Source organism: Manis javanica, chromosome 13, assembly GCF_040802235.1.
Source record: "Manis javanica isolate MJ-LG chromosome 13, MJ_LKY, whole genome shotgun sequence".
In the NCBI taxonomy this organism is placed as follows: domain Eukaryota; kingdom Metazoa; phylum Chordata; class Mammalia; order Pholidota; family Manidae; genus Manis; species Manis javanica.
In genome coordinates, this window is record NC_133168.1 from 92,597,174 (window position 1) to 92,615,423 (window position 18,250).

Genomic DNA, 18,250 nt, shown 5'->3' on the forward strand with positions numbered 1-18,250 from the left:
CCGGCACCAAAGGCACCACGAAAAGGCAGGGACTCGTCCTCCCAGACTGGTCAAAAATTAGATACAGAGCAAAGAAAACTGAGTGTGATTACAGCGCTTTCTCAGTATGCAGAACTAACGACCGCAGGAGGCTCACACTCCCACGAAAAGCCCGCCAACTGAATCACACCCAGTAAAATAATGAATACCCTCTGTGTGTTCCAGTTGTACTCTTCCTGTCTTCCTCAACCTCTAGTGGAAAGAGCCAAAGTGTGTATTCCCCTATCAGAGGAAGCAAAGCAGGGAATTTCACCTAAACTGAAGGAATCAAATCCCCAGGCACAGCCAAGCACCATGTCAAAGGTCACACACCACATCTGGCCAAACAAAAATACTATTACTCTATTTGTAGCCCGAATGCATAACTGTAAAATCCAACAGCTACCAGCTGATGGAAGGCGGAAGGGGCATAAAATCCCAGTGTTTAAGCCAACACAGGCACACGGTCCTAGTGCCATTCCAGTTCGTATGCACAATAAAAATGCTCCAACACGTCACTATGCTCCTGTCAGCGGCCAGGTGATGTAACTGGTGCAGCTCAGCTCGCTGCTAACTCGCTTCAGGCCAGAGTAACAGAATACCAGCCCGCGGGAACAGGGACACCACACCGGGAGAGGGGAGCCTCTGGGCAAAAGGCAGGTCACAGACGTGAAAGCATGCTTCATAAAATTCAATGTCATTTTTCAAAGTGAGTCCCTGAAAGTCCCAGGAAGCCACCCAGAAACAAGCTTAGTTAGGGCCCGTGACCCAGGGGTGTGGGCGGGGGTGTGGTGGTGTCCCCATTTCCAATCCCAGGGTGCATTCACACAGTTAAGGGGCACAAAGAACTCAGGGCAGGAACCTGCGGGTGCATTTCCTTAGATTCTGAAATACTGTCACACTTCATTTTCTCTCTCAGATTTCATTACTCCTCCTCCCAGACCTCTGGGAATGCTTATTTGAAACACAAATGGGGGCGGACAGTGTTAACGAGGCCTAATTGGGGGCTCTGAGTGGCCAATTGCACAAGAATCCATCTCAGCTCCTGGTTTCTGAGGCTGTGTGTTTTCCTTTTTCTCTTCTGCTTTTACATACACACAGGCGCAAGTCATGGCTGGCCTAAGAACCAAAGCCAGCAGGGGCTTGTCTTTGCGTAAAGTATCTCCATAATTTTATCACAAGAAGTCAGTAGGATTTTTGGATGAATACAGTCAGCATCTGACAGAACCCAAGAACATGTCCACTATTCAGGGGAATCACACGGCACAATAACCATACGTCTCAGATCTTTTCCTTAAAACTGCAACTTAGAAAGCATGCAAGCTAAAGTTAAGGAATTCTGAAGCTGACTGACTGCCAACAGGCACCCTCCCGCGGTGTAAGGGGAAAAAAGCATTCAGCGTTAAGGCGGCATCATCCCTATCGATGTAACATTTTCTCCATTTTACTTTCTATCTATTTTGTCCCCATGGAAGGTAGTAACTTACCCATTTCCCACACCTCCCAGCAGGGTGTCTTATAACTAAAATTTTATAGCCATAAACATACTAGTCAAACAGCTTTTTACATTTCTTCAACACTTGTTATTTCTGAAAGGACTAAGTGTGAATACATCAATGACTGTGCCTTTTGATACCCCACAATAGCTCTACCTGCCTTAGCCCTTCAGGACACCACGAGCTCCTCGTCAGAAACACTCCCAGTATTTTGAAAACATTCAGTGATGTCTGTCTGCTTGGTATCAACTTCGGGTTTAATCTATACAAATCCAACGTCCTCTGCGTCTGCTGAAACATCCCCTTATAATCTTCATTCCCATACCGGGCTTAGTCCGTAAAGATGTATTACAATGTAGAAAGCTATCAAGCGTATCGAGTATTTAGCTATGCAACCTTAGACCCGACACGGAAATTTTAAACCGTCTTTTAGAGCCAACATAACTTTCCATCAAAACTGCCCTGAATATATTTTAAGGTTGCTAACTTCAACTTCAGAATTCCTCATTTTCCAAAAACAGGAGAATTATGATCAATAACAATCTTTGTTTAAATCACTCTATTCCTAGGATGCTGGTCATGAAAGTTAAGTTTTAAACAGGCCAAGCAAAAAGCTAAATATTTTGTAAATGCCTACTATTCATATCAATTCATATTCATGCCAATTATGTAGCCTGTTCCATATATTACCAAATTCTGTATGTTAGTTTGTAATCCATTTCTTTTATCACAAACACAAAGATACAATTTCACTGAAAAATTCGGTCTCTAATACACTATTATTTCCCTAATATGTGTAAAGTCCAAGTTCACTGTGACAATAACGTCCCCACCTATGCTTCGACTCTGTGTGTATTTCCTACATCTATCATTCAGTATTTCATACATACTTCCCTACCTGTACTTTGACTTACACATCACTCTGAGAAACTGATGCTTGCCCTATTTTCACACCTTTATGAATGCCAGCCCATCATTCCAAATTTTAAAAATAACACAGACTGAGAGATAGAAAGATGGATGTGCCGATGGACAGATGATCAATCAGGTATAATAACAATATGAAGTAGCAGAAACTAGGTGGTAGGCGTTGGAGTGTTCCATGTGGAATCCTGCCGATTTCACTGAGCATTTGAAAATGTTATGATGAAACCTTGGGAGAACAACCGCCCATTTGCAAGGCCCACCTTACCAGCCACCACAGGACCCCATTTTTCTCCAAGGCATTTAACCCTTCCTACGACCTATCGGTTGTTTATGTGTGCACAACTCATCTCCCGGCAGGATTCACGTTTGAATCATTTTTCTCTCATTCAATTCCATCTATTACATCATCTTGTACACAACGACCATTCAACACATGACAAAAAAAATACTTATGGAAAAAAAAATAGTCACTGTTTATTTTACTAATAAAATTGTTCTCACATAATACGGACAGCTATCATCTGCAATACATAGGAAACTGAAACAGAAAAGACCTGTCTGTATTCCGAGAAAAAAATGGGCCAACCAAGTATTTGCAATCTAAGATGTTACAATGATTCACAGCTCTTGAATTAAGAGATGACCAGACCTTCCCTCAGGAAAGGCAAACATGACTTTGGGCGCGAGCTGAGACTGGAAGTTGGTGACCTGGACCTTTCAAGACTAGGCTAAGTTTGTGCGATTTCCAGGAGAGGTGCAGGTGCTCCAAGTCCTGGGGACATGTGGGACTGGGGAGAGGCTGGGGAGTGAGCATCTCATGGTCTCAAGTGACTCGGCAAAGAAGAGTTAGCAGACTTGGGGAGGCTAAACCAGGTTTGTCGGCTAGGGAGCGGAGCGAATTAACCATCACCCAAGTCAGGGAGGAAAAATGGGGAGCTTCCCGGAGAGCAGGACTGGGTCTAAACACGGTGACCTTGAGGTGAAAGTGGGACCTTTATGGCCTTGACATAAACGGAGACATAGGCCAATAGAGTCAGTTACCTAGGAAAGGGCCAGAGAAAAAGACCAACCAGTCCTGAGGTATCCTTACCACGGAGAAGGAGCTCAAATTACCTTAAACCAAAAGGGAGTGGAAGCCAGAACAGGGTCATCAGGATAGTGCCACGTAACAGAGTCCGAGCTGAGAAAGGATTTCTGCCAAAGGAGAGGACAATGGAAAATGGAGAAAGCGGATTCTTCAGACACCCCCTTGCCAGTGTCCGTGACTCAGTGACCACAAAGAGTGCCACTTCAGCAGCCATCAAACACCAGAAGTGGGGCTGTACCAGGCAGGCCCCATCTCATTTTATTTTTTTTCGGTAAAGAATACCGTAGCCTGAAAGAAGGGCACCTGGTGGATTTATGTCCTTATTTAAGTAATGCATTAAGGTTAAACTTCACTAAATAACAAACAGGGAAGTGGTTACATATACAGCTTTCTAATTTTATTGGCATTAATATCAAAACTACTTTGCTTTTTTTAAGCTTATATCAACAAAGCTTTATAAAAATAAATTGTTTCAAAAAAGAAAGAAACAAGGTGGCGGCCCAAATGTCCTCCAAGTGGCCCGAATGACTCCACCCCAGACCCAGTATGGGCAGCGCTCAGCCCACAGGTCAATGAAAAGGTAGACGGAGTGAAGTTACATGGGATGCCAGTGGGAGAAAGGTTGAATCATACGAAATCACGGAGGTACAAGAAGTCATTTTCATGTTTCACATGTTCCTTAGACGATCACAAATAGCAAGCAGTCATTTTCTGCAAGACTTTCTGTGCCGCTCACTGACTTGAGCTCTGTTGGTTCACATCAGGAATCAGCAAACGGGGAGAATTCTCCCACATTCACTACATATGCAATAGGCACACCCTCGGGGGTACAAGCCTTTGCCCCTTAAGACACCAAAACAAACACTTTTTAAAGTTCGTCTGGTCTACTGTTTCCCAGCCCAGGAACAACCACAGCAACTTTGGAATTTTTGTAGGAACCAAGAAAAACGTGGTTATCTGTCCCAAGGGAGGTCCCGGGGGGGTTGGGCAAGTCTCTGCAAGCCGTTACCATAAAGGCCAAGGTACTCTTCAGCTGCAGAGAGCTGAAACCTCTTCTGTGTTCACTCCGTGGTCCTCAGGACAACTACAAAATCCTGGCCTCTCTCCAATCACCCGAGGTTCATACTGCCTTTCCAAGAGGATTCCACAAAGCCCCCAAATTACCACACACATAGGCAAAAAAAACTGGCCGAGTAAATTCCCATCATGCCAGGGCACTCGGTAGTTTTCAAGGGCAGACTGTTCCCAGAAAAATGCAAATAATTCAGGCTCCCCAAAGAAATTCCAAGCAAATACTGACATTTGTTCTGTCAGAAAGCAATGCTGAATTGCAGTTGAAGAACTTGGATGAAGACGTTAGAGCACAAAGACAGGAAGACGGCTTCTGGCCTATTAGGGATTCTAACTTACCACTCTGTGTTTTACCCCTCATCCCTACTGAAAGATGCCCCATAGAGTGCATGATAGCTAGTGATATTTGTGTCTACTGCCAACGAGATAGCCTTTCAGTAATTGAACTTTAATCTTTGTCAATACAAACATTTTAAAGGTCTCCTTTCCAGTGTTCAATTGTTTAGTTCTTTAAATGTCAGCTGCAAAAAAAATAAGTATCATCCAAAAAACAGCATCCACCTGTCCTGCTACAGCTGACAAAGCATTGGCCACAAAACCATACGTAAAATAATGTTATGAGTTCCAATTAAGGCATCTATGTTGTAATTTCCAAACAAAACTTCTCCTAAGACAGGGTCACATCAGTCCCACACGCCTTTCAGCCTTTAGCAAGTAAGATACTACCCTTGGCTGCATAACCCCCTCACCCATCTTAAATCATTCCCTTTTCTCATGCTACCGCCCACAAACACAGACACTGAAATTTTTACTCAACTATGAAAAAGGTTTCAAGGTAACTTCAGTAACTAACCAGAAGTCAGGCTGACATTCTTTAAATCAGAAAGGACTGTGCAACAAGAGAGCAGACACCATCCCTACCCTCCCGTGGAACTGATGGCGGGGTTCTTGTTGGCAGAGTCGAACAATGAACTTAGCAAACACCGAACGTAGGAAAGCCAGGGAGAGGCTTTCACTGAGAGATACAGTGAGAGGACAGAGCTGCTGGCTCACGCCGGGAGGGGACAAGGGAGCCCAGAGTTGTGCATTGTCTAGGGGTTTTATAGGCAATTGAGGGTTTTTTGGGAACCGGATACATGCTTCGGGGTGTGGACTTAAGTGGTCCCTGAATATTTGAAATTAACTTCACAAAAGAAACTTACTGCTCTGATTTCTCCCTGATACACTGGCATCTTGGTCTGGGAGCATAACAAACAAGGCCGCCTGCCCAGAACCCAAGGTGGGCTGAGCTATTGTCTGTTGGCTAAAGGGTAAGTTAAGAATCTTACTTCTTAACTTCCTGGGGGTTAAAACGCAATCTTATCTATAATATGGGATCCTTCCTGCCTTTGACTATGTTCTCTGTGACTGGGATTACTTGCCATGTTCGTTGCCCAGGTTATACATTACTTGATTACAGGATGAAGGAGGAAAAGCAGCATCTGGGCAAAGTTAAAGATAAGCCGGGCCTTGTAGCAGGCTAAAGTAAACTTTACAACAGCCGCATTTAATTAACACAATGAAGACACGGGCTATGTGGAGGTATTTTCTTATCTGGGGGATATTCAAACATTCCAGGCCAAGTTACTCCTTGCTTTTTAGTTTTAACTAATCTTCACTGAAGAATGCTTATATTCCTAGTTTGATATTTTAGAGAATTAATGTGACTCTGACGTTGCTTAATTGTTTAATACAGAGCTCTGGTACGGGGCTTTTTCCAGAGGCCCTCACTCTACTCTGACTACACCCGTGGACCCTGTCTCATTCCCCACCTCTACAGATACAGACCCTACTGCTGCGAGGGATGGGGGGCGATGACCGCTCTGGCTGCTTCGTGCTGAGAAGGGGGTGCAGTAAAGGGTGCAGGTAGGTCTCCATCAGTGGTCAGTGAGAGGGCCTCAGAAGATGGGCACTTCTATTCCTGGGTGACAGTGGTCAATCACCTCCTCTGCCAGGCATACTGGATTTCACCACTCCTTACCACCACGGCCTGCACCTTGCCTTGATTTCCCTCTTGCCTTCCCACTAAGCAAGAGTTGCCTCAGAGCTCTGGATTCAGTGGTACCTTACCAGTGTGCCTCTACTTTATGCCTTTTGGGAGTTTCATCTAGATCCTAGTTGTCTCTGCACAAGCTTTAGCAATAGTACACTCGGGATCATTCCTTGAGAATATCGGACCTTCCTGTACGATAGGTGTGGGGAGTGTGTGCCCTCTTGCTGCTAGAGCCTCGGTCAGAGTCACAAGCCTGTTTCGCTTCCCTGGGGCTACAGGTAGGGAAATGACACAGCCCCGGGATGGCTGCCTCTAAGGAAGGGAGGTCAATACCATAGAACCATTTACATGTTGGACTCAGCTTTCAGCCTGACTACTGCACAGGACAAAACACCTGAACCAGACGAATTCACCGCTGACTTTAATCAAACATTTAGTGAAGATCTAATACTCATCCTCCTTAAACTTTTCCAAAAAGTAGAAGAGGAAGGAAAACTTCCAAACTCATTCTACGGGGCCAGCATCACCTCAATACCAATACGAGGCAAAGACACCACAAAAAAAGAAAATTACAGACCAATATCGTTGACAAACATACATGCATAAATACTCAACAATCCACCTCTAGGAATTTACCCTAAGAATGCAGCAGCCCAGTTTGAAAAAGACAGATGCACCCCTATGTCTATCGCAGCACTATTTACAATAGCCAAGAAATGGAAGCAACCGAAGTGTCCATCAGTAGATGAACGGCTAAAGAACATGCGGTACATATACACAATGGAATATTATCCAGCCATAAGAAGAAAACAAATCCTGCCATTTACAACAACATGGATAGAGCTAGAGGGTATTATGCTCAGTGAAATAAGCCAGTCAGAGAGACGCAAGCACCAAATGATTTCACTCATATGTGGACTATAAGAACAAAAGAAAAACTGAAGGAACAAAACAGCAGCAGAATCACAGAGACCAAGAATGGACTAACAGTTACCAAAGGGAAAGGGACTGGGGAGGATGGTTGTGGGAAGGGAGGGTTAAGCAGGAAAAAAGGGGCATTGCTTTTAGGAGACATAATGTGGGGGGGTGCATTAGGTGGGCTGTACAACACAGACAAGTAGTGATTCTATAGCATGTTACTACACTGATGGACACTGATTATAAACGGTATGTGGGGGTCACTTGACGATCGAGGGAGTCTAGTAAACATAATGTTGCTCATGTAATTGTAGATTAATCATACAAAAAATTATAACAACTGAATAAAAAATAAAAATAGAAACTATTATCATTTAAATTTTAAGGAGGGATTAAACAATTTCCAGACAAGCAAAAGCTGAGAAAATTAGGTCGCACCACCCATCTCTACACTGTATTTTGAAGGGACTGCTATAGATGGAAGTGTTCCTAACGTTAATAGCTGTCACCAGAGGTAATAAAGAGGGACATACAAAGAGTACAGAATACCATACCTAGTATACAAAGAATGAGGAGGGGAAAAAAAAAACAACCTTTAGATTGTCTTTGTAATAGCATACTTAAGTGAGTTAAGCTAGATTCTTAGGTAGTAAGGAAGGTACCCTTTACCTTTTGGTAACCACGAACTAAAGCCTGCAATGGCAGTAAGTATATACCTATCGATAATCAGCCTAAATGTAAATGGTCTGAATACACCAATCAAAACACACAGTCACTGAATGGATAAAAAATAAGACCCATGTATATACTGTCTACAAGAGACTCACTTCAAACCCAAAGACATACACAGACTAAGAGTGAAGGGATGGAAAAAGATATTTCATGCAACTAATAGGGAGAAAAAAGCAGGTGTTGCAGTACTTGTATTGAGCAAAATAGACTTTAGAACAAAGAAAGTCACAAGAGACAAGGACGGATATTATGTAATGATAAAAGGGGGTCAATCCAACAAGAGGATATAACCATTATAAATATCTAGGCACCCAACACAGGAGCACCTACATATGTGAAACAAATACTAACAGAATTGAAAGGGGAAATAGAATGCAATGCATTCATGTTAGGAGAGTTCAACACTCCACTCACTCCAAAGAACAGATCAACCAGACAGAAAATAAGGACACAGAGGCAGTGAACAACACATTACAACAGATGGACATTACACATCTACAGAACTCTTCACTCAAAAGCAGCAGGATACACATTCTTCTCAAGTGCACATGGAAGATTTTCAAGAATAGATCATATGCTAGGCCACAAAGAGAGTCTAAGAAAATTCGAAAAGATTGAAATTGTACCAACCAGCTTCTCAGACCAGAAGGGTATGAAACTAGAAATGAAATACACAAAGATGACGAAATGGCCTACAATCACATGGAGGCTTAACAACATGCTCCTAAATGACCAGTAGATCAATGACCAAATAAAAACAGAGATCAAGCAATACATGGAAAGAAATAATCACAATAATTCACACAACGCAAAATCTGTGGGACTCAGCGAAAGCGGTGGTAAGAAGGAAGTAGGCGTACCTCAAGAAAGAACAACAATCCCATATGAACAGTATAAACTCACAATTAACTCAACTAGAAAAAGATGAACAAAGGAGAAGGAGGGACATAATAATGATCTGAGCAAAAATAAATAAAATTGAGAAGAATAAAACAACAGAATGAATGAAAGCAGGAGCTGGTTCTTCGAGAAAATAAACAAAATAGATAAACTACTAGCCAGACTTATCAACAAAAAAAGAGACTACGCACATGAACAGAATCGGAAATGAGAAAGGAAAAATCACTAGTGACACCACTGAAATATGAAGATTAGAGAATACTATGAAAAATTATATAGTAACAACCAGGACAACCTAGAAGAAATGGTCAACTTTCTAGGAAAATGCAACCTTCCAAGGGTGACCTAGGAAGAAACAGAAAATCTGAACAGACCAATGACCAGCAAGGAAACGGCACCGGTAATCCCAAATGACAAGGACGACAGGAGCCTCAGGAAACAGTTGTTACTCCTGGCGGAGCTGCGTCCGGCGGCCTCTCCCCCGCCGCCCGTCCGCGGGTCCCACCGACCCTCGGCTCGCCCGGCCCTCGCCCGCGAGGCCGCCGACTGAAAACGGCGCACAGGGCAAGACGCCCGCGGCCTCCCCGTCTGCGCGGCACGGCCCGCCCCCTCCGCCTGCGAACCCGGCCCGCGCGGCAGTTTCACGTCGGCGGCGGGGCCCCACGCCGGGCCACGCGAGTCCACCACCCGCGTCGGCCGGCCCCAGGCCCCGCGAGGCCTGCGGGCCCGCCGATCCCCTCGCACGGCCGCCCCCTCACCGGTCCGCCGCTCCCGCAGGCGGAGGCTGGGGTCCACGCGCCCCCTCCGGGCCCCGCGGCGGCGTACCTTCCGACTCGCAGAGCCATCGCTGTCGCTTTCATCCCTGAAGCGGGTCCCGCTCTGGACGCTCTGCAGCTGGTACGACGGTGCAAGGCTGGAGGAGGCAGAGCTGGACGAGCGCAGGTCTGGCCGGGGCGGCAGCTCGAAGTCCGGGCCGATCGCCGGTGCCGCCTGGGCTTGCGCGCCGGGAGGAAGGCGCATCGAATACAGCGGCGGTCCACCATCTGGGCTACGCCGGACTCGCTGCGCGGACGGGACGGCGGACCGGAGCACGGACTGAACAGCGTGGGCAGCTCCGCCAGGCGGAGCTCGCAAACCTACTGACCCTTCAAACGGCGGCTTCGGCGCCTGCAGCTACTACGCAGCCACCGGAGACGTTTCCTGCGCAAGCGCCCAGTGGCTACCTGCCCCGCCGAACCGCTCCCTCTTGGCTTCCAGTGCTGTCAGTCGTGGTAGGGCCTGAGCCATGTTCCCCGCGCTCACTGGCCGCGGCGGCCTTTCGAGATGTTACTTTTACAAAGGCAATGTGCTATAAACAATGTTTTCCCTTCTATTTATTTTTCCAGTCAGCTCACACAATACACTTCTTGTTACTGAGAGCACCAGTAGGGAAGCTCACTGTAATTAAAAGATTGATCTTCTGGAAACAATGCTTAATAACAGGCACAAAAAACTGTGAGTAATTCTGCATTTTAAAACACTGTCCTCAAGTTAATTCAACCTGAGCTGATTGTGCACCACATGGAGAGTCTAGAATCAGTATCTACAGGCTGAAATCAATGGACCACAGAGAAGAGGAGACAAACTCCAATTGGCCACTTCATTGAGATCAGGGGAGCCTTGTGATAAAAAAATCAGGTGAACACACATTTGATATGCTCCAGATGATAACAGTTCAGAGTTGCAATGGGAATTTTTTGTATTTTCTGTGTTCTGTAAAGGAAAAGTCTATCTTTATGCACATATGCACATATATTAATGTGTGTGCAGCAGGTATAGTGGGAAAAACACTTGGTATCTTGAAAAGACAAAAACAAAAGTGGTTCTCGGCAAAAAAAAAAAAAAAAAAAAAAAACTCAACAAACTATTAGCACACCAAATTCAAAAATACATCAAGAGGATCATATACCATGACCACGTGGGATTCATCTCAGTGATGCAAGGATGGTAAAACACTCGATAATCGATCAACATCATCCAGCACATGAACAAAAAGGAGGACAAAAACCACATGATCACGTCCACAGATGCTGAAAAAACATTAGACAAAATTCAACATCCATTCATGATAAAAACTCTCAACAACATGGGTATACAGGGCAAGTACCTCAACATAATAATAAAGGCCATATATGACAAGCACACAGCCAACACCATACTTAACAGCAAGCAGCTGAAAGCTTTTCCTCTGAGATAGGAAACAAGACAGGGATGCCCACTCTCCCCACTGTGATTCAACACAGTACTGGAGGTCCTAGCCACGGCAGTCAGACAAAACAAAGAAATATGAGACACCCAGATTGATAAAGAACAAGTCAAACCGTCACTATTTGCAGATGACATGATATTGTATATAAAAAAACCCTAAAGACTCCACTCCAAAACTACTAGAACTGATATCTGAATTCAGCAGAGTTGCAGGATACACAATTAATACACAGAAACCTGTTGCTTTCCTAGACACTAACGATGAAGTAGCAGAGAAATCAGGAAAACAATTCCATTCACAATTGCATCAACAAGAATAAAAATACATAGGAATAAACCTAACCAAGTAACTGAAAGACCTACCATACGCTGAGAACTACAAGACACTCTTAACAGAAATGAAAGAGGACACTAACAAATAGAAACTCATCCTGTGCTCCTGGCTAGGAGGAATTAATGTTATCAAAATGCCCATCCTGCCTAAAGCAATCTACAGATTCAATGCAATCCCCATGAAAATACGAACAGCATTCTTCAACGAACAGGACACATTTTTATGAGATAAAAGGCACAGCATTTCATCAGGAAAAAGCGTGAAGCGTAATCTCCTACCTTGCGGTGCTGAGCATTGGGGTACATGGCACTGACGACGTTGGACGCACACATCGAGCGAGTAAAGGAAGTAAAGAGCACCCTTGCCTCACCCAGAGGCTGGGGCGGCCTGGAGAAGCAGGCTGGAAGTCAGGCAGACAGAAAGAGAGACACTCCTCGTGGATACTCAGTCAGGCTGTCGGGGTCTGAATCCAGACACGCAGGCCTTTGAGAAGCCACTGAAGCAAAGCCTCAGCCGAGACTCTCGGAGGAGTCCACGGCCTTCCTCAGTCCCTCGCATCCAGGGAGATGCCTCTGAAGGGGAATCCTGGCCTCCACTCAGGTGACTTTCCCGGCTCCCAAGGGAGACGGGGGATCCACTGAGGGAGATGCAGGGGAACCTGGCGCTCGAGACTTTGAGATCGGCAGCCGGGCTAGTCCCATTTAAGTGGCTGACGAGCGCCCGATGTTGTGCGCCATAGACGGCTTCCTCCTATAAGGACAGAACAGAAGGAAAAGGCAGGCTCGGATGCCTATACTCACCTCCGAAGTTATCCCGGACGAGCCCCCAAAAATGATGCAGCTTCTCACACCACGAGGGTATGAAACTAGAAATAAATTATGCAAATAAAATGAAAAAGCCTTCCACCGCATGGAAGCTTAACAACATGCTCCTAAATAAACAACGGATCAATGACCAAATAAAAAGAGAGATCAAGCAATATATGGGGACAAATGACAGCAATAGCTGAACAACGCAAAATCCGTGGGACACAGACAAGGCGGTGCTAAGAGGCAAGTACACTGCAATACAGGACTCCCTCAGGAGAGAAGGACAATCCCATATGAACAGTCTAAACTCACAACTACCACAACTAGAAAAAGAAGAATAAATGAGGCCCAAAGTCAGCAGGAGGAGGAACATAAAAAAGATTGGAGCAGAAATAAATAAAACCGAGAAGAATGAAACAACACAAAGAATCGATGAAAGCAGGAGACGATTCTTCGAGAAAATAAAGAAAATGGATAAACCCCTGGCCAGACTAACCAAGAAAAAAAGAGAGCTGCACACATAAACAGAATCAGATATGAGAAAGGAAAAATCACTTCAGAAACCACAGAAATACAAAGAATATGAGAGAATACTATGAAAAATTATATGCTAACACACTGGATAACCTACAGGAAATGGACAACTTTCTAGAAAAATGCAACCCTCCAAGGCTAACACAGAAAGAACAGAAAATCTGAACAGACCAATTACTGGCAACAAAATTAAACTGGTCATCAAAAAACTACCTAAGAACACAACACCTGAACCAGATGGCTGCACTGCTGACTTTAATCAAACATGTAGTGAAGATCTAATAGTCATCCTCTTTAAACTTTTCCAAAAAGAAGAAGAAGGAATACTTCCCAACTCATTCTACGCGGCTAGCATCACCTTAATACGAAAACCAGGCAAAGACACCACAAAAAAAGAAAATTACAGACCAATATCGCTGACAAACATACATGCAAAAATACTCAACAATCCACTTCTAGGAATTTACCCTAAGAATGCAGCAGCCCAGTTTGAAAAAGACAGATGCACCCCTATGTCTATCGCAGCACTATTTACAATAGCCAAGAAATGGAAGCAACCTCAGTGTCCATCAGTAGATGAATGGATAAAGAACATGTGGTACATATACACAATGGATATTATTCAGCCACAAGAAGAAAACAAATCCTACCATTTGTAACAACATGGATGGAGCTAGAGGGTATTATGCTCAGTGAAATAAGCCAGGCAGAGAAATACAAGTACCAAATGATTTCACTCACATATGCAGTATAAGAACAAAGAAATACTGAAGGAACAAGAAAGCAGCAGAATCACAGAACCCAAAAATGGACTAATAGTTACCAAAGGAAAATGGACTGGGGAGGATGGGTGGGAAGGGAGGGATAAGGGGGAAAAAGAAAGGGGGCATTACGATTAGCATGTATAATGGGGGGGGGCTTGGGGAGGGTTGTGCAACACAGAGAAGACAACTAGTGATTCTATAGCATCTTACTATGCTGATGGACACTGACTGTAAAGGGTATGTGGGGGAGACTTGATGATGGGGGAGGTGTAGTAAACATAATGTCACTCATGTAATTGTAGATTAATCATACAAAAAATTATAACAACTGAATAATAAATAAAAATAAAAAAGATCATCTTTTAAATTTGAAGGAGGGATTAAACAATTTCCAGATAAGCAAAAGCTGAGAGAATTTAGCTTGCACCACCCGTCTCTACAGTGTATTTTGGAGGTAGTTCTATAGATGGAAGTGTTCCTAAGGTTAAATAGCTGTCATTAGAGGTAATAAAAAGGGACAGGCAAAGAGTATAGAATACCATACCTAATATATGAAGAATGAGGAGGGGAAAAAAAAAACCTTTAGATTGTGTTTGTAATAGCATACTTAAGTGAGTTAACTTAGATTCTTAGGTACTAAGGAAGGTACCCTTTACCTTTTGGTAACCACGATCCTAAAGCCTGCAATGGCGGTAAGTACATACCTATCAATAATCACCCTAAATGTAAATGGTCTGAATGCACCAATCAAAATACACAGAGTCACTGAATGTATAAAAAAACAAGACCGATGTATATACTGTTTACAGGAGATACGCTTGAAACCCAAAGACATACACAGACTAAGAGGGAAGGGACGGAAAAAGATACTTCATGCAACTAATAGGGAGAAAAAAAGTAGGTGTTGCAGTACTTGTATTGAACAAAATAGACTTTAAAACAAACAAAGTCACAAGAGACAAAGACGGACATTACATAATGATATAGGGGTCAATCCAACAAGAGGATATAACCATTATAAATATCTATGCACCCAACACAGGAGCACCTACATATGTGAAGCAAATACTAACAGAATTGAAAGGGGAAATAGAATGCAATGCATTCATTTTAGGAGACTTCAACACTCCACTCACTCCAAAGAACAGATCAACCAGACAGAAAATAAGTAAGGAGACAGAGGCATTGAACAACACAGTAGAACACATGGACGTTAGACATCTACAGAACTCTCTACTCAAAAGCAGCAGGTACACATTCTTCTCAAGTGCACACGGAACATTTTCAAGAATAGATCATATACTAGGCCACAAAAAGAGTCTCAGAAAATTCGAAAAGATTGAAATTGTACCAACCAGCTTCTCAGACCACAACAGTATGAAACTAGAAATAAATTACACAAAGACGACGAAATGGCCTACAATCACACGGAGGCTTAAGAACATGCTCCTAAATAACCAGTAGATCAATGACCAAATAAAAACAGAGATCAAGCAATATATGGAAAGAAATAACAACAATAACTCAACAACGCAAAATCTGTGGGACTCAAAAGGCAGTGGCAAGAAGGAAGTATATCGCACCACAGGCCTACCTCAGGAAAGAACAACAATCCCATATGAACAGTCTAAACTCACAATTAACCAAACTAGACAAAGAAGAAAAAGTGAGGCCCAAAGTCAGGAGAAAGAGGGACATAATAATGATTAGAGCAGAAATAAATAAAATACAGAAGAATAAAACAATAGAGAGAATCAATGAAAGCAGGAGCTGGTTCTTCGAGAAAAGAAACAAAATAGATAAAACCCAGCCAGACTTAACAAGAAAAAGAGTCTACGGACATGAACAGAATCAGAAATCACAAAGGAAAAATCACTGACACCACAGAAATATGAAGAATTATGAGAGAATACTATGAAAAATTATACGTAAACAAAGTGGAGAACCTAGAAGATGGTCAGCTTTCCAGAAAAATGCAACTTTCCACGGCTGACCCAGGAAGAAACAAAATCTGAACAGACCAACGACCAGCAAGGAAACTGAATCGGTAATCCCAAATGACAGGGACGACAGGCATCTCAGGAAAACACTTTTCATTCTGACGGCGCGTACGGGGGCCTGTCCCCGCCGCCCCGCCGCGGGTCCCGCCTCACCCTCTGCTCGCCCGGCCCTCGCCCTCGAGGCCGCCGCCGAAAACCTCCACACGCGGCAAGACGCCCGCCGGCCTCCCCGCCTGCGCGGCCTCCGGACCCTCCGCCTGCGGCCCCGTCCCGGGCGGCGGCGGCAGGGCGGCGGAGCGACCCCGAGCCGGGCTCAGGGAGGACCCAGCACCCGCGCCGGCCGCCCCACGACCCCGCGGCCCCGCGGGACCCGCGCCGCCCGCCGAGCCCTCGCACGAGCGCCCCCCCACCGGCTCCACCGCGCCCGCAGGCGGAGGCAGGGGTCCCCGCGGCCACGTACCTTCCGGCCCACAGTGCCGTCGCTGTCGCCTTCACCCCTGAAGCGGGGCCCGCTCTGGACGCTCCGCCGCACGTCCGCGGCGGCGGGAGCCGCTTCCCGGCCGGGATCTCGGAGGCCCTGGCGAAGCCGTCGGCGGGGGACAGGCGGCCCCACGTGCTGCGGCCGATGAGCTGCTCCTGCGCGGTTGTCCCGCGGCGGCCGCTGAGACCCAAGCCAGGCCCGCGGCCACATCGTAGTTCTTGGTCGCGCCCGCAAGACGGCGCCAGGCTGGAGGCGGCAGGGCTGGACGGGCGCAGGTCCGGCCTGGTCGACGGCTCTAAGTCCGGGTCGATCGCCGCCCTCCGTCCGCCGCGGGAGAGCCGCGAAGCGGCGAGTGCGGCGCCGGGGTCCCAGCGGGCGAGGTCGGTGCCGCCGGCGCCTCCTCTCCGGGAGGAAGGCGCAGCGGAGCACAGCGCGGGTCCACAATCTAGGCGCCGCCGGGCTCGCTGCGCGGACGGGACGGAGGGCCGGAGGCGCCCGGACAAGGACAGCGGACTGGAGCACGGGATTAGCCGCGGGAGCAGCTCCTCCTGGCAGCGCTCGCGAACCTACTGACTCTTCAATATGGAGGCTGCGGCGTACGTAGCCGCTGGAGGTACGTTTCCTACGAGCGCGCCCAATGGCTACCTGCTCCGCGGAGCCGCTCCCTCGTTGACCTCGAGTTCCGTAAGTCGGGGGAGGGCCTGAGCCTGTCGTCCCACGCTCATTGGGCGGGAAGGCCTTCTGACGGACGCGGGACTGCGCGGGACGCTGCACGCCCACTGGCCGCGAGGGCTGTCAGGTGGGGACTATCATTTTGTTCAATGTACTTTATAATTTTTCTTGAGATGACCCACGTGTTATTTTTATTTACTTATTTATTGATTGTGGTGTCATCAACACACAATCACATGAGCTACAATGTGGTTACTAGATTCTCCCCATTATCGAGTCTCCCCACACACCCCATTACACTCACTGTCCATCAGCGTAGTGAGATGCTAGAGTTATTCCTTGTCTTCTCTGTGTTTACTGCCTTTCTCGTGTTCTCCCGGTACATTATGTGTGCTAATCGTAATGCCCCCTTTCCCCCTTATCCCTCCCTTCCCACCCACCTCCACAGTCCCTTTCCGTTTGGTAACTGTCAGTCTATTCTTGGGTTCTTTGAGTCTGCTGCTGTTTTGTTCCTTTAGCAAGATATCTAGAAAATCTCCAGTCACTAGAAAATTAAGTAACTTAATAACACGTGAGTTATTTACAATAGCCAAGAAATGGAAGCAACCCAAGTGTCCATCAGTAGATGAATGGATAAAGAAGAGATGGTGCATATACACAAAGAATATTATTCAGCCATAGGAAGAAAACGAATCCTACAATTTGCAACAACATGGACGGAGCTAGAGGGTATTATGCTCAGGGAAAGAAGCCAGGAGGAGAAAGACAAGTACCAAAAAATGATTTCACTCATCTGTGGAGCATAAGATCAAAGCAAAAACTGAAGGAACAAAACAACAACGGACTCAGAGAACCCAAGAATGGACTGACGGTTACCAAAGGGAAAGGGACTGGGGAGTGTGGGTGGGGAGGGAGAAGGGGAATGAGGGGCATCGGGATCAGCACACATAATGCAGCGGGGTACGGGGGGGGCGGATACAACTCGGGGACGACATGTAGTGACTCTACAGCGTCTCACTACGCTGACGGACAGTGACTGTAATGGGGTTTGTGCGGAGGCTTGATAATAGGGGGAATCTAGTAACCACGTTGTTGCTCATGGGACTATGTATTAATGACACCACAATAAAATAAGTAAATAAATAAATAAAAATAACACGTGGGTCATCTCATGAAAAATTAGGAAGTACGTTGAACAAAAGGAAAGTCTCCGCCTGACAGCCCTCCC

General features: G+C 45.7%; 1 protein-coding gene across 1 annotated transcript in view; it reads right to left on the reverse strand.

Annotated features, from left to right (window-relative positions):
• LOC140845426 (uncharacterized) overlaps nucleotides 1-18,017 on the reverse strand; it is a 36,170-nt gene extending 18,153 nt beyond the window's left edge. The window contains exons 1-3 of the mRNA XM_073219501.1: nucleotides 17,987-18,017; nucleotides 16,996-17,129; nucleotides 16,330-16,916 (exon numbers count right to left, since the gene is read on the reverse strand). Coding sequence (XP_073075602.1) covers nucleotides 16,330-16,916; nucleotides 16,996-17,129; nucleotides 17,987-18,017 — 752 coding nt within the window. The remainder of the gene's footprint in view (nucleotides 1-16,329; nucleotides 16,917-16,995; nucleotides 17,130-17,986) is intronic.
• Nucleotides 18,018-18,250: the final 233 nt, after the last annotated feature.